Source organism: Aotus nancymaae, unplaced genomic scaffold (assembly GCF_030222135.1).
Source record: "Aotus nancymaae isolate 86718 unplaced genomic scaffold, 86718_ANA_hifiasm-v0.15.2.pri h1tg000033l, whole genome shotgun sequence".
In the NCBI taxonomy this organism is placed as follows: Eukaryota; Metazoa; Chordata; class Mammalia; order Primates; family Aotidae; genus Aotus; species Aotus nancymaae.
The window spans coordinates 354,413-370,210 of NW_026988447.1; the positions used below are offsets into that span (position 1 = coordinate 354,413).

Genomic DNA, 15,798 nt, shown 5'->3' on the forward strand with positions numbered 1-15,798 from the left:
ACACAATCCTTAAGATTTATTATTTTTATACTATTTTTCTCTCTCTACTGGTTTAGAAGTTATATATCCTACTTCTCTTCTTTTGGTTAGACTATCATTTTACCCTGAATGTTTAACAAAATATTAAAGTAATCCTCTTCTCAAACACGACAAGGACCTTAGAACTTTTAAACTTCAGTTATCCTCTCCAGTTGTACATGATATTTTTTTTATATTTACTTCTACTTTCTTTTCAAATTATTCATTAATATTATAATAACATTAATTATAAGATAATTAACATTATTTTATAATAGTAAATATTTTAAATTAACGCATAATCACCAATTCTTTAATAACCATTCCTTCTTGTATATCATTTGCATTACAGTTTTCATCTTTTCTTTTGGAAGAACATCCCTTAGTTGTTTTTGAAATGAAGATCCTTTAGTGACAAACTCTTGGTCTCTACTAATAAAAAATTGGCTTAATTTAGTTCCTATTTGTAAGTGGTATTTTACAGGGTGTAAAAATTAAGGTTGACAATTATTGATTCTCGATTTCTTGAAGACTTGATTTCACTATATTCTGTCTTAATATTGGAAAGTCTGCTATATTTCTAAAAGTATCTCCTCCTTGATAATCTTTTTCTTTGACTACTTTTAAGTATTTTCCTTGGAAATTTTTTGTGTTCCCTAAATGTAAGGATACATGTCTCCCAAAAGTCCAGGGGCATTACAGATATTTATATTCAATGTTTTATTCGCCTCCATTCTCTATATTGTCTTCCTCTATAACTCCTAATAATATATATTGAACATTCACATCTACTTCTCATGTCTCTTAAAATATATTTTTTCATCTGTCTCTCTGTTGTGTTCTGTGATTCATATGTGCTTCCACTTCATAAATCATATCAAACATATTGTCTACATTTTTTATTTGAATTACTGTATTTTTTCATTTCTGCAAGTTTAATTTATTGTTTTCAAAATCTATGCAGTATTTCAATAGTGTCTGTAGCTTTTCCCCATATTTCCATTTCCTTTCCTTAATCATTTTAATATACTTTTCTTTTTACTCTACATTTGATCATTCCAGCATTTAAAATTCTTAAGAGTCTAATTCTATTGCTTATTATTTGGGATTACTCTTAGCTGAACTTTCTTTTTTTTTTTTTTTTAATTGCATTTTAGGTTTTGGGGTACATGTGAAAAACATGCAAGGTTGTTGCATAGGTGCACATGTGGCAGTGTGATTTGCTGCCTCCGTCCCCCTCACCTACATCTGGCATTTCTCCCCATGCTATCCCTCCCCAACTCCCCACCCCCCGCTGTCCCCCCCACTCCCCCCCAACAGACCCCCGTGTATAGTGCTCCCCTCCCTGTGTCCATGTGTTCTCCTTGTTCAACACCCTCCTATGAGTGAGAACATGTGGTGTTTGGTTTTGTGTTCTTGTGTCAGTTTGCTGAGAATGATGGTTTCCAGGTTCATCCATGTCCCTACAAAGGATGCAAACTCCTCGTTTTTTATGGCTGCATAATATTCCATGGTGTATATGTGCCACATTTTTCCTGTCCAGTCTATCATCGATGGGCATTTGGGTTGGTTCCACGTCTTTGCTATTGTAAACTGTCTTAGCTGAACTTTCTATAGATTTTTCTAAATTGTTGCATCATATTCTATGAAGTGTTTTCACTGTGCATAATATGTTGCCTAGGTTGCAGGTATGTGTCTCCAAAGTGCTTTTGTATATATACACACTATGTGTGTGTGTGTGTGTGCGTGCGCACATGCGTGCATGTGTATGCATGCTCTTGAGAGAGCTGAGCATTCTAGGGACTTTACTCACCTTTAAAAAAATTACTTGTTGACTTGAAAGGGAAGCAAATTGTGATACAGTGAGGAATTTTACTGTCCTGCAACCACACTATTAGGGAAAACTTTCTTTTTTCCACCAGTTAGGTCAGCATTGATTGGAGATAAATAACAGTTTAAAAATGTTTCAATGTGTTTCATATTTTGAACTACAATTTATCAGGTGCTACCGGTGCTACTATTAGGTAGCTTTTTTTGTAAAACGTATTGTTTACAGAAAGCCCCAGTTGCCCATCCTGAGATTGAATAGTTGATAAATTTTAAAAAAGTGACACATCCAAAAAAAAAAAAAAAAAAAAACCTTTATAGGACAACTGAATTTTTTTAATGCTCAAATGCAGAACTAAGGATGTTATGTTAATGCTAGTCTCAAAATATAAACTACATAATTTGGCAAAATGCCCCCAAGTGGTCGTAGAATCCACATGTACATATTATTATTGAAATTTCAACTTTGGGGGGTTGCTTTAAATTAATGCTTATCTCTTTAACTACAGTTTAAACTTCATGAGAGCAAATATTGATTTTTTTTTTCTTTTTTATCTTCAATTCATTGTACTTTTAGCAGAGTACTATGCATTTTAGCAGGCATTAAGCAAATATTTGTTCAGCGAATACATAGAATAAATGAGTGAGTAAAATACACTGTTGTACTATGCATTTTTTTTTGAAAATGACAAAACTTATTATGAGCAGCCCTTTAATCCCAGGGAATTCAAACACAACTAATATGCATTTAGGAAACACAAAAAATTTCCAAGGAAAATAAGGTTGCACTTAGAAAACACATGAAAATAAAGCTTCACTTAAACCTAAATACTTAAAAATGGATAAAAATAGAGATTAGACACATATGCATGTAGTAGTATAAAGTTTGAAACCTTATGAAAACATTTTTCATAAAGAAATATTTCATAAAGAAACAATGAAAAATATGATTCCTGAGGAAATTTTTCCTACAATTTACTTTTAAGTCTCAATTTCAGCCCCTTCAGGAATGTCCGCTAAATAATTTTTAGGGGAGTTTTACATATCAAAGGTTTATTATCTATAATCATTTCACTTTGTCCTTTCTGGTTAATCTTTTTGTTTAAATCTTCTTAATGTCATTCCTTAAAGTAATTCCTCTTACACACCTATTACCACAGTGACATCATCACTGCGTTTTCAACATCAACTATTACTTTTGTGAGGTACTAACCCTAACATAAAAATATTACATGATAATATAGATGCATTTTTACATTTTGATGGAAATATACTGTATTTAGGTAAATTTTTACAATTGCTCTTCAAAGAAAAAAACCTAACCCAACTTTTGAATGGTAATGCAATTTTTTTCTTTCTTAGATTTATTGTAGAATTAAATATTGTGGCTAATATAATCATATATTATTCAATAGAAGAAGCACCATTGAATCTGTTTTTAAATACGTAATTTGCAAAATACACTAAAGCATTGAGCACATGTTTAAAATAGTGTAAATCGGTTTAATAACCTTTGTTGCTATTTGTTTTCAGATGCAAATATGCTCTGAAAATTTGATAGCTGAGCAAAAATAAAATGTTACATAATTAATTTTCTAGATATAAGGGCAAAACAGACAGACAGAACAAAGTAAGGTCAGAGGGACTGGTGAAGCCATTAGCTTGTATTCATATAGAAATATAACAACAGAAGCAATTTGAATATTTACTCATATACCTCCAACCTGGCAATAAGTAAAACATGTCCTGATGATAGGACCTTCTAAGACCCTCAATCTGCATATGGCTTAATAGGTTTCTTTCCAACTGCTTTTTATATAGATATATTACCAACTACGAGTTTTTTGAAGTTAGAAGTTCATTGTATTCATTTGCCGCTTAGAACATTGGAGGTTATACATAGTGAAATATGCTCAGAGCCCCATTAATTCCTTTCTATTAATCCTGAATGGATACTTGCAGTAGGGTGCCATGGTTGGAACTAGAGTCATGTGACCAGCTTGGATTCAGGTTCAATATATTGGACTGAGAGAAAGTTAGGCAGGTTGGAAACAGGACAGTGAAAAAAGTAGACGTCAGAAGAAAATCTGGAGATGACTACTATTTCACAAAATATCAGAGCCAGCCTTTCCACTATTTGCTTCCTAAGCTAATGACAAAGTTTCTCAGTTTTATAATAATATAAAAGACCAAAAGCTAAATACTCATTGGAAATCAATGATCATGCATTGAAGCATAAAAACTTTCAATTCATTCCACAGGCCACCTTTTTCCTCTTTTTGAAAAGGTTTTTTTTTTTTTTTTTTTTTTTTTTTTGAGACAGGGTTTTGCTCCTGTTGCCCAGGCTTGAATGCAATGGTGTGATCTCTGTGCACTGCAACTTCCACCTCCTGGGTTCAAGAGATTCTCCTGCCACAGCCTCCCAAGTAACTCAGATTACAGGCATGTGCCACCACGCCCAGCTAATTTTGTATTGTTAGAAGAGATGGGGTTTCTCCAGGTTGGTCAGGCTGTACTCAAACTCCTAACATCAGGTGAACCACCCACCTTGACCTCACAAAGTGCTGGGATTACCATTGTGAGCCACTGCACCTGGCCAATAAATTCTTATTACACCTTCATTGTTGTAAAATAGAAAGCATTACTGCAATTCGAATTATATATATTTAGGAGGCAATTATATTTCCTGCTTTCCTCCTTCCATGCCTGATTTAATGAGTGGCACCAACGATTTTCCATAAGGCAAGTCTTGTTCTTATTAGTAAATAATAGTTTCCAAATGTTTGATAACTGTTTTAAGTAATTTATAATGACACACAGGTTTAATCTACATGTAATTGAATGTTTCTTTTAAAAAATAAATTTTAAACATATAAAAATAAAATTAGTCATTTGATGCTTTTAGAGATTTTTCTATGAGAGAACAAAATCTGACATTTGAAGCTTACAACCAAAAATACAGCAGTATTTGAAGCTTACCACCAAAAATACAGCAGTATTACAAACCAAATAAAACAGACTTATGATATTTGAAAATAAAGTTAAACAGAATTTGAATCTCATACTATGACATGTTAAAATTAGTCCTAGAGAGCAAAAATCCAGCCAATATAGGAATCGGATACTTGAGGGCTTTGGAAACCCAATTGCTTTTCATCCATTTCTTTTTAAAAGCTATTTTGTCCATTTATGTTAAGTCATGATCTCCTTAATAAACTACAGTTATTTTCAAAATTGACTTTAAAAAAGAAATTTAATAACATCAAGTTAGAACAGTGTTGTTGTTGTTTTTTTTTTTTTGTATATAGTCAGAGAAGGCAATATGGGAGTTAGAACTTTGGCAAACATAAAGCACAACCAATATACTGATGTAGGGGTGGAAAATAATTTACAAAATTAATTTAATAAAATGCCTGGAATAGTAACTAACAATTATTAACAAAACAACAATGAAGCTGTCTGTATTTTCATTTAACACCATATTTAAGGCAAATGTTGAATTAATATAAAAATAATATGTAGCAAACTGTTATCTGACATAAGATACAATAAAAATTCATGTTCACATTGAAGACCTACTTATGACAATATCTCTATATGCCTTCTAAATACCTAATTTCTCAACCATGCTGAGCACAGCTCACTGTGGCCTAATAAGATGTCAATCAGAATATCCAGAATATTTCTTAATATAGAGCAAGACATTTTCCCCTAGGCAAAATAATTTAATATATTTATTTTCACAAAAGGCTCATACTAACTCCAAACTATAGTTTGTTTTTAAAATTTCTAGTACTAATTCTGATTCCTAAAGATAGCTACCATTGATATTCTAATTTTCATGCTGTTCTTGAAAAGAACAAAATGCTAATCCTGAAAGTTTTACTGTAATTCACCCCTAAAATTTACTTTATGTGGGAAAGTTTCACCATAAGAAAATCTACTATTTATATAGGTCAAGATTGATTCTACTTCATTTTGTAGAACAAGCAGAAACTTTTATGTAAGACAAACTAGATTTCAACATCTAACTTTACACTGTGACTTTGTTACATAAATTCTTTGAGCCTCACTTTCTGAACTACAAAATGAGAACATTATGACAGTCCTCAAAGTGTAGCATGGAGTTTAAAAAGGGAGAGTGCACATTCCTAGCACAGGGGTAGGAGTAGTATAAAACAGTATAGGTGTAAATGTTAATGCTTTTTTCTCCTCTTTTTCCCATTCCTGGCATATTTTGGCTAACTGGAGATTAGTGAGCAAATATGAAAGAAGTTACTGGAATAAATTGGCCCTACTAAAAGGCTCATCTAAATTGCAGGCAATAGTTATACATTTTCAAAGTAACATTCAATAAGATCAAAACATTGGTTTCAAAAATGTATTTACATTTTACAATTCATATGCAAGAAAATTTTTAAGGGCAACAATTTAAGAAAAAAAAAACAGATAAGCTATATTTGTGTGTATAATTTTGTAAAACTGAAAGAATATACCCAATTGTATTAAAAGTCGTATGCTCATGGACAGATAACAGAAACAAAGCTACTTCATACAGTAATCTATATTGACATCAAAATGGAGTTTCTCTAAAGGAAAGAGCCTGATCATAATTAAAAGTTCCCATTATTTGTCCATGAAACCTAAGGAAGGTGCTACTTCAAATAGAATTCTTGTAGAACTTGGCACATAAATTTTAACTTTTCAACCCCTATCGTTTTTCACCACTTGTAGTTTCACTCGCTCAGACAATCACACATCTACATACATTAATTTTAAAACACATATGCCTTTAAAGCAGAAAATTCATCCTAAAATTACGTTTTGTACAAAAGAAAAGCAGGTCATCATATTTATATCTAATGCTTCAGTCATGGAAATGGATTTTCTCCACAGAGCTGTTAATTAACATACACTATTATGTTCAACATTTCAATGTTCCAATGAACACTATTATGTTCATGTGTAGGAGGATCTGTATGGTCATGTGCAAGAATTCTAAGGCATTATATGTAGGTGTTCCACAGGACAAGTGCTGCCCTTGCAATGATATACTCTTGATATATTGAAGAAGTCTTCAGTCTTCAAATGCCACTAGCCATAGGGAGACATTCGTAGTCTACAGGTGGTTGGCTCAAAGGTCAAAAACTTGATCAAAAAAAATGTTTATGGAATAGCACCATAAGAAGTCTTTCAGAAACAAATCTTTTTTTTTTTTTTCCCAGTATTGCATTTTGAAAAACTATATCCCAGGAAGAGAAAAGCGAAAGCAATCTTACAGTTGTCACAAAGCCTACTTCTGTTTCATTTCATTTTTAAAAAATAGATTAACCATGACAACATCAACAATAATAGCTACAACAATAACAGATCAACAACAAAGGAAAGACAATAGCAGCAGCAGTAACTTGAGTAGTGAACCATCTAGACGTCATTCAGAGGAATCCTCTTCACACCTCTTCAGAGTTTTCCCATAAGGTTCATAAGACATCATAGGCTTCTTGGATTTGGTGTGAAAAGGCAGCACTTCCAAAAAAAAGAACTGAATTCACCAATTCACTGGGCATTTTCCAAGACTTAAAGAACTGGTGTCTAGAATAGACACTACTGACATTTCAAACTCATCAAATGTAACTACACTAAAGTGGCCTCAAGATCATTTGTGTTTCAAAGAGGTTAAGCTGGCCTGCAAGTGGAAATAATGAAGCTGACATATTCCAGTTTCCAAACACCAGACACACACATACACATGGAAAGTACAAATCATACTCAAAAGACTCCCATTTCCCAACACCTTATATGGATCTGGTTTACACTATATCCAAGATAAAAGTCAAAGCAATTATCGTAAGACAACCAAAATAGTGTTTTCCAGTTTCTGATTTGCAAGATCACTTTATATCCCCAAATCTTGACAAATTGTCAAAAGAACTCTGCAGGGTCACAGCTCCTGAATTGAACTGTCTGAATTGTGAGGCATCTATTTCATGCCATGAACAAAAGCTTGTAGAGTTTCCTTGTCATACGTGATGCCCTTTCATCAGTTTTATTAATACCATTAAGCGTGGAGTTCAAATATCCTTGCAATGCTGATCAGGATTCACTGCAAACTTCTCTTTTAGTACAAAGATAATTTTGGTCTTACAGGGATTTTTTGTTCAAACTCTTTATATAAAACATTTATGCCAGTATCTTCAGTTTTTAAAAAAAATATGTCTTCTTTCCATTATGCACATTCCTTTATGTTCTGACAGAGGTTTTGGTGCTATTTTTTGGTATGTGTGGTATCCGGATATCTTATGCTTTTGTATCTTATATGAAATCCCTTCTTGTTGATTGTGTCATCAGTGTGAAAATGAATTAAAACTGCATCTCCAATTGAATAAATCTCTTCTGGTGGCTGAAAAAACAAACAAACAAACAAACAAGTAAACAAGCAATAGAACAAAATCACTTTTTCTTCAGTGTAATGTGTGTTTGGGCATACGTTTCTTTGGAATATAATTTAATCTTCCCAACAACATTGGAGAGTAGGTATAATCAACTTCTTCATGTTACAGAGGAGAAAATGGGATTCAGAGAAGAAAGTGACCTGCGAGAGTTCATGCGGCTAGTCAATGATGTAGTTGGGCTTTGAACACACATTACTGTTTCTATGTTCCGGACACTTTTCTCTCTAGAATTTCAGTGTTATTTTCTAAACTTTTAAGCCAAGTTCTCTTGATTTACAAATCAATAATGTGAGCTTCAGAGAGTGTATCTCTTTACACTCTCTGTAAATGTGTTTCAGAAGCTGTTCTGAAGCAGAGCCACTTCCAGAATCCAAATCTTCCATTATTTTGTGTTTTAATAATCTAAGAACCAAGAAGCATTTTGTTTCATTTCAGTTGTCATTTGCACAAGAGTTCAATAGTATTACTTAAGCAATAGCTACTGGTAGACATTTGAAAAACTGAGACTAATATCTTCAGGACAAAATATGTATTGAGAAGTCTATAAATATATAAATATTAATGGAGTGAGTCCTGGGGGAAAAGCATTAAGAAAGCCTTAAGTCTTTCTTTTCCTTATTTTGCATGGTGATCTCTTCTGGCCTGTACCTGGTGCTCTACATCTGCAGAAGTGACACTCTGCAATGGAACAATTCCCTGTAGCACTGCCTGTGTACACACACCAGTGGCTGACCCTGCTACTGCCACCAAATATATTTGTTGAAGAGAGAATGTGAATTAGAATGATGTGCATACTATTTTTTCCTTTATGCTTTAATTCAGAAACATGACAGAATTGTCAATGGTGTATATGTAAATATATTGCTTTTAGATTAAGTATTTAAATATTTATTACATAGTAAGAAGTTAGAACATGGAAAAGTGACAAGAAATTATACCTACTGATTTCATCTGTTTCATCTGATATTATTCAGCCGAAATCATTAGAAGTGAAGTGATAAGGATAGAGACATGTTATATTTTGTCAAGTCATTTATAATATGATGTCACTTTTTTTTTTGCAAAAACACTGCCAATTTGTAAATGTTACAAGTATCAATCACAAATCAATAGGCATCTTTAATCATGTCTAGGGTAGCCTATTGGTGGTATATTTACCCCAGATCCACAAAATCGACCAAGTCCCACAGCTGTTGAATCGAAACCATCAAAGAGCTCCACATAGTCATAGCCACAGTCTGCTTCTTCTTCCACTTCAAACGTCTGGAAGGATAATTCAAGTCGAGAGCCCCGTTCTGATACTAACAGCCATTCACAGTCAACCTGTCCTGGGTAGTTGTTATCACCAAACTGAGCATGTGAATACAGATCTCTGGGTTTTGATTCTGCTTTCAATTGGCCACCACACTCTGCCCAGGAAAGAAAAATAAAACGAGTAATGTCAATGAGCTTTAATGGGTTTCAGTTAAAATTTCAGTGTAGTCTAACCATTGTTTAACATCTGTTTATACCTCCAGCATGAGACATGGTTTCCATAACTGGAGAGTCAGTGTCATGGGTACTGGCCCAGGCCCTAGACATGGATGACCTGGGTTGGAATCTCAGCCCCAACACCTGCTGGCTCTGTGATTATGGGTAAGTGATGTCTCTGAGCCATAATTTTCTCAAGGGTATTACAGATGAAAATAATACAGATGAAAATAATGGTACCAATTTTAGTGAGGTTTGAGAATTTAAAACATGACAATCACTTAGAATCTACTACCTAGTAACTCAACAATTTTTAAGATTGCTATACCTAATACTGTTTCTAGTCTCAAATAATTGTTTTCATAAAGAGGCCAGAGTATTAACATAAGCTCAATCCTAACAATTTAAGAACCCCAATCCAAAGAAGTAAGAAATAACTTGAAAATCAACAATATATATAAAACTCCTCTGCATGTGTTTGTGTTATATAGAACTTTCTATATAGAATAGTAGTATTTTACTTATATAGAAATATTTATCTAACTTGATGGGGTAAACCTACATGTATCATTAATTACAATTATCTTTGCAATTCTAGAACCTATCCAATGACAGTCTGTGTTTATTACAAGAAAAAATATTAAATGTTCTTCACAGCTCCTTTAAAAAAGATAAATTAATAATCTTAGGCTCTACCAGTTATTACTTTGTCAATCAAATAAATAAATAAGTGTGCATAAAACCTTTTAGCTGGTATAATTTAGAATATAAAAGGTTTCAAACACTCTTCTCAGGAACACTTTGTAGTCAGAGCCCCAAAACTTTTTTTTTTTTGAGACAAAGTCTTGCTCTGTCACCCAGGCTGGAGTGCAGAGGCGTGTTTCAGATCACTGCAACTTCTATCTCCTAGATTCAAGTGATTCTCCTGCCTCAACCTCCCAAGTTACTGGCACTACAAGCATGCATTACCATGTATGGCTAATGTTTTATAATTTTAGTAGAGAAGGGTTTCACCATGTTGCCCAGGCTGGTCTTGAACTCCTGACCTTAAGTGATTCAGCTGCCTCAGCCTCCCAAAGTGTTGGGATTACAGGCATGAGCCACTGCATCTGGCAAGAGCCCTAAAAATTTTAATTACTGGAGATTAAATAAAGACAGAGAGAGCCTACAATGCCCCACCAACCCATGCAAGCAAGAATGGTGGTTGGAATGGAGATAAAAGAATGGGATATGGAGCTCCAAGATAGCCGGTTAGGAGCAGCTCAGGATTGCAGCTCCCAGTGAAGGTGCAGAGGGTGAGTGGACACCACATTTCCAGATGGATTTTTATTGCCCACAGACTAGGAGATTCCCAGGTGGAGGAGCCCCATAGGTCGCCAGCATGGCTGTTTTGCCTGGCGCAGCTGTTTTGCCGGCACCCCAGCATGGCGGTTCCCAATGCAGAGTAAACGGAACTGGGTTCCCTCTTAGCCAGCAAGGGGAGCTCCAGGGAGCTCCAGGAACCTCCAGGAAGGCAGAGTTGTTCATTCCTCTGATTGAAAAAAAAGAAGGGGGACTGAAACAGGGAGCCAGTCCAGGATATTCCCAGGCAAAAAAGCGCCATAACTCTCAGAGCCGCTGTTTCAGCCAGTGCAGTGGGTCGCAGCACAGGAAATCACACAGATCCCAGAGCCTTTCCAATAGGAAACCAGAACACCTGGGAGAGAGCCAATCGTTCAACTAAAAAACAAAAGGCTCTGAGACAGGGAGCCAGGTGATCAGACCTGACTGGTCCCACCCCACAAAAACAAAAAGAAAAGCAAAAACAAAGCAATTGGAAATGCTCTGGGTTGAGAGTTTCACAACAAGCACAGCTGAACCTGGGACTGTCCAGCTCTGTGGGAGAGGGGCGTCCGCCATTACTGAGGCACTCCACCACTACGGAGGCAGTCTGCCATTGCAGAGGCAACCTGCCATTGCCAAGGCAACCCACCATTACAGAGAGAGTCCATCATTACAGAGGCAGGCCACCATTGCCAAGGCAGTCCTAACTAAATCCATATAAACAGAACTGCAGGGAAGTTCACACAGCAGCTGGGCGGAGCCCAACCCAGTTCAGCAAAGACCCTGCAGGCAGACAGTGACTAGGCTAACTCCTTGCTGGGCAGGGCAGCCCTGAAAAAAAAAAAAGGCAGCAGCACAGCAGAAACTCATAAATAAAGCCCTAACTCCCTGGGACAGAACACCTGGGAAAAAAAAGGGGGTTATGAGTTCTGCTGCAGCAGACTTAAACGTACCTGCCCAGCAGCTCTGAATGAACAATAGAGCTTACAGCTCAGCACTTGAGTGACTATAAAGGACAGAGTGTCTCCTCAAGCAGCTCCCTGACCCCCATATATCCAAAGAGTCGCCTCATAAAGGAGAGCTCAGACTGACATTTGGCAGGTATCCTTCTGGGACAAAGCAGAAGAAGAAAGTGGTGGCAACCTTTAGTGTTCCGCAGCTGCTGCAGGTGATCCCCAGGCAAGCAGGGCCTGGAGTGGACTTCAGCAGTCCTACAGCAGAGGGGCCAGACTGTTAGAAGGAAAACTAAGATACAGAAATAACTTCATCATCAACAAACACGAAGTCCACTCAGAGACCCAATCTGAAAGTCAGCAACTACAAAGACGACAGGTGGATGAATCCACAAAGATGGGAAGAAACCAGTGCAAAAAGGATGAAAACAGCCAAAACCAGAACACCTCTCCTCCTTTAAGGGATCACAACTCCTCACCAGCAAGGGAACAAGACTGGATGGAGAATGAGTGTGATGAAATGACAGAATCAGGCTTCAGAAGGTGGGTAATAAGAAACTTCCGAGAGCTAAAAGAACATGTTCTAACCCAATGCAAAGAAACTAAGAACCTTGAAAAAAGATTTGATGAAATGCTAACGAGAATGGACAACTTAGAGAGGAATATAAGTGAATTGATGGAACTGAAAAACACAATACGAGAACTTCATAAAGCACACACAAGTTTCAATAGCTGAATTGAACAAGCAGAAGAAAGGATATCAGAGGTCGAAGATCAACTCAATGAAATAAAATGAGAAGACAAGATTAGAGAAAAAAGGGTAAAAAGGAATGAACAAAGTCAACAAGAAATATGGGACTATGTGAAAAGACCTAATCTATGTTTGATAAGTGTGCCTGAATGTGATGGAGAATGAATCCAAGCTGGAAAATACTCTTCAGGATATTAGCCAGGAAAAGTTCCCCAACCTAGCAAGGCAGGTCAATATTCAAGTCCAGAAAATACAGAGAACACCACAAAGATATTCCTCAAGAAGAGCAACCCCAAGGCACATAATCATCAGATTTACCAGGGTTGAAATGAAGGAGAAAATGCTAAGGGCGGTCAGAGAGAAAGATCAGGTTACCCACAAAGGGAAGCCCATCAGACTCACAGCAGATCCCTCAGCAGAAACCCTACAAGCCAGAAGAGAGTGGGGGCTGATATTCAACATCCTTAAAGAAAAGAACTTTCAACCCAGAATTTCATATCCAGCCAAACTAAGTTTCATAAGTGAAGGAAAAATAAAATCCTTTGTGAACAAGCAAGTACTCAGAGATTTCATCACCACCAGGCCTGCTTTACAAGAGCTCCTGAAAGAGGCACTACACATAGAAAAGAACAACCAGAACCAGCCACTCCAAAAACATACCAAATGGTAAACAGCATCAACACAATGAAGAATTTCCATCAAAAACAGGCAAAACAGCCAGCTAGCATTATAATGGCAGGATCAAATTCACACATAACAATATTAACCCTAAACGTAAATGGACTAAATGCCCCAATCAAAAGACACAGACTGGCAAATTGGAAATTGGATAAAAAGCCAAAACCCATCAGTGTGCTGTATCCAGGAAACCCATCTCACATGCAAGAATACACAAAGGCTCAAAATAAAGGGATAGAGGAATATTTACTAAGCAAATGGAGAGAAAAAAAAGGAGGAGTGGCAATTCTCATTTCTGATAAAAGAGACCTTAAAGCAACAATGATCAAAAGAGACAAAGAAAGATATTACATAATGGTAAAAGGATCAATACAACAAGAAGAGCTAACGATCCTAAATATATATGCACCTAATACAGGAGCACTCAGATACATAAGGCAAGTTCTTAATGACTTACAAAGAGACTTAGACTCCCACACATTAATAGTGGGAGACTTTAACACCCCATTGTCAATATTAGACAATGAGACAGAAAATTAACAAGGATATCCAGGACTTGAACTCAGAACTGGACCAAGCAAACCTAATAGACATTTGCAGATGTCTCCACCCCAAATCCACAGAATATACATTCTTCTCAGCACTACATCACACCTACTCTAAAATTGACCATATAATTGGAAGTAAATCACTCCTCAGCAAATGCAAAAGAACAGAAATCATAACCAACAGTCTCTCAGACAACAATGCAATCAAGTTAGAACTCAGAATTAAAAAACCAATCCAGAACCGCACAGCTTCATGGAAAATGAAAAACTTTCTCTTGAATGTTGACTGGACAAACAATGAAATGAAGGCAGAAATAAAGATGTTCTTCGAAACCAATGAGAACGAAGACACCACATACCAGAATCTCTGGCACACATTTAAAGCAGTCTCTAGAGGAAAATATATAGCAATAAGTGCCCACATGAGAAGAAAGGAGAGATCTAAAATTGACACCCTATCATCAAAATTGAAGGAGCTAGAGGAACAAGATCGAAAAAACTGAAAACCTAGCAGAAGACAAGAAATAACTAAGATCAGAGCAGAACTAAAGGAGATAGAGACACAAAAAAACCTTCAACAAATCAATAAATCCAGGAGCTGGTTTTTTGAAAAGATCAACAAAATAGACAGACCACTAGCCAGATTAATAAAAAAGAAAAGAGAGAATAACCAAATTGATACAATAAAAAACAATAAAGGGGATATCACCACAGATTCCACAGAAATTCAAACCACCATCAGAGATTATTATAAACAACTCTATGTACATAAACTAGAAAACCTGGAAGAAATGGATAAATTCCTGGACGCTTGCATCCTCCCAAGCCTAAACCAGGAAGAAGTTGAAACCCTGAATAGACTAATAACAAGGTCTGAAGTCGAGGCAGCAATTGAGAGCCTACCACCCAAAAAAAGCCCAGGTCCAGATGGGTTCACAGCCGAATTCTACCAGACATACAAAGAGGAACTGGTACCATTCCTTCTGAAACTATTCCAAACAATCCAAAAAGAGGGAATCCTTCCCAAATCATTTTATGAGACCAACATCATCCTGATACAAAAACCTGGCAGAGACTCAACAAGAACAAAAATGACAGGCCACTATCCATGATGAACATAGATGCAAAAATCTTCAATAAAATACTGGCAAGCTGATTGCAACAGCACATCAAAAAGCTTACCCACCATGATCAAGTAGGATTCATCCCGGGGATGCAAGGCTGGTTCAATATACGCAAGTCTATAAATGTAATTCACCACATAAACAGAACCAAAAACAAAAACCACATGATTATCTCAATAGATGCAGAGAAGGCCTTTGACAAAATTCAACAGCCCTTTATGCTAAAACTCCTCAATAAACTAGGTATTGATGGAACATATCTCAAAACAATAAAAGCTACTTACGACAAACCAACAGCCAATATCATACTGAAGGGGCAAAAACTGGAAGCATTCCCTTTGAAATCAGGCACTAGACAAGGATGCCCTCTCTCACCACTCCTATTCAATATAGTACTGGATGTTCTAGGCAGAGCAATCAGGCAAGAAAAAGAAATAAAGGGTACTCAAATAGGAAAGGAGGAAGTCAAATTGTCTCTATTTGCAGATGACATGATTGTATATCTAGAAGACCCCATCGTCTAAGCCCAAAATCTCCTGAAACTGATAAGCAACTTCAGCAAAGTCTCAGGATACAAAATCAATGTGCAAAAATCACAAGCATTCCTGTACACCAATAACAGGCTTAAAGAGAGCCAAATCAAGAACGAACTGC

The 15,798-nt window shown here is 36.1% G+C and overlaps 1 protein-coding gene across 5 annotated transcripts in view; it reads right to left on the minus strand.

Moving 5' to 3' along the window:
• Positions 1–4,673: 4,673 nt before the first annotated feature.
• The window catches only part of LOC105732479 (tolloid-like protein 1), a 256,428-nt gene continuing 245,303 nt past the window's right edge, over positions 4,674–15,798 (minus strand). For all 5 annotated transcript variants that reach the window (XM_012474568.3, XM_064383750.1, XM_064383749.1 and 2 more), the window contains 2 exons: positions 9,456–9,706; positions 4,674–8,245 (listed from right to left, as the gene is read on the minus strand). In XM_012474568.3, the coding sequence (XP_012329991.1) occupies positions 8,111–8,245; positions 9,456–9,706 (386 nt within the window). In that variant the 3' untranslated portion in view covers positions 4,674–8,110. The remainder of the gene's footprint in view (positions 8,246–9,455; positions 9,707–15,798) is intronic.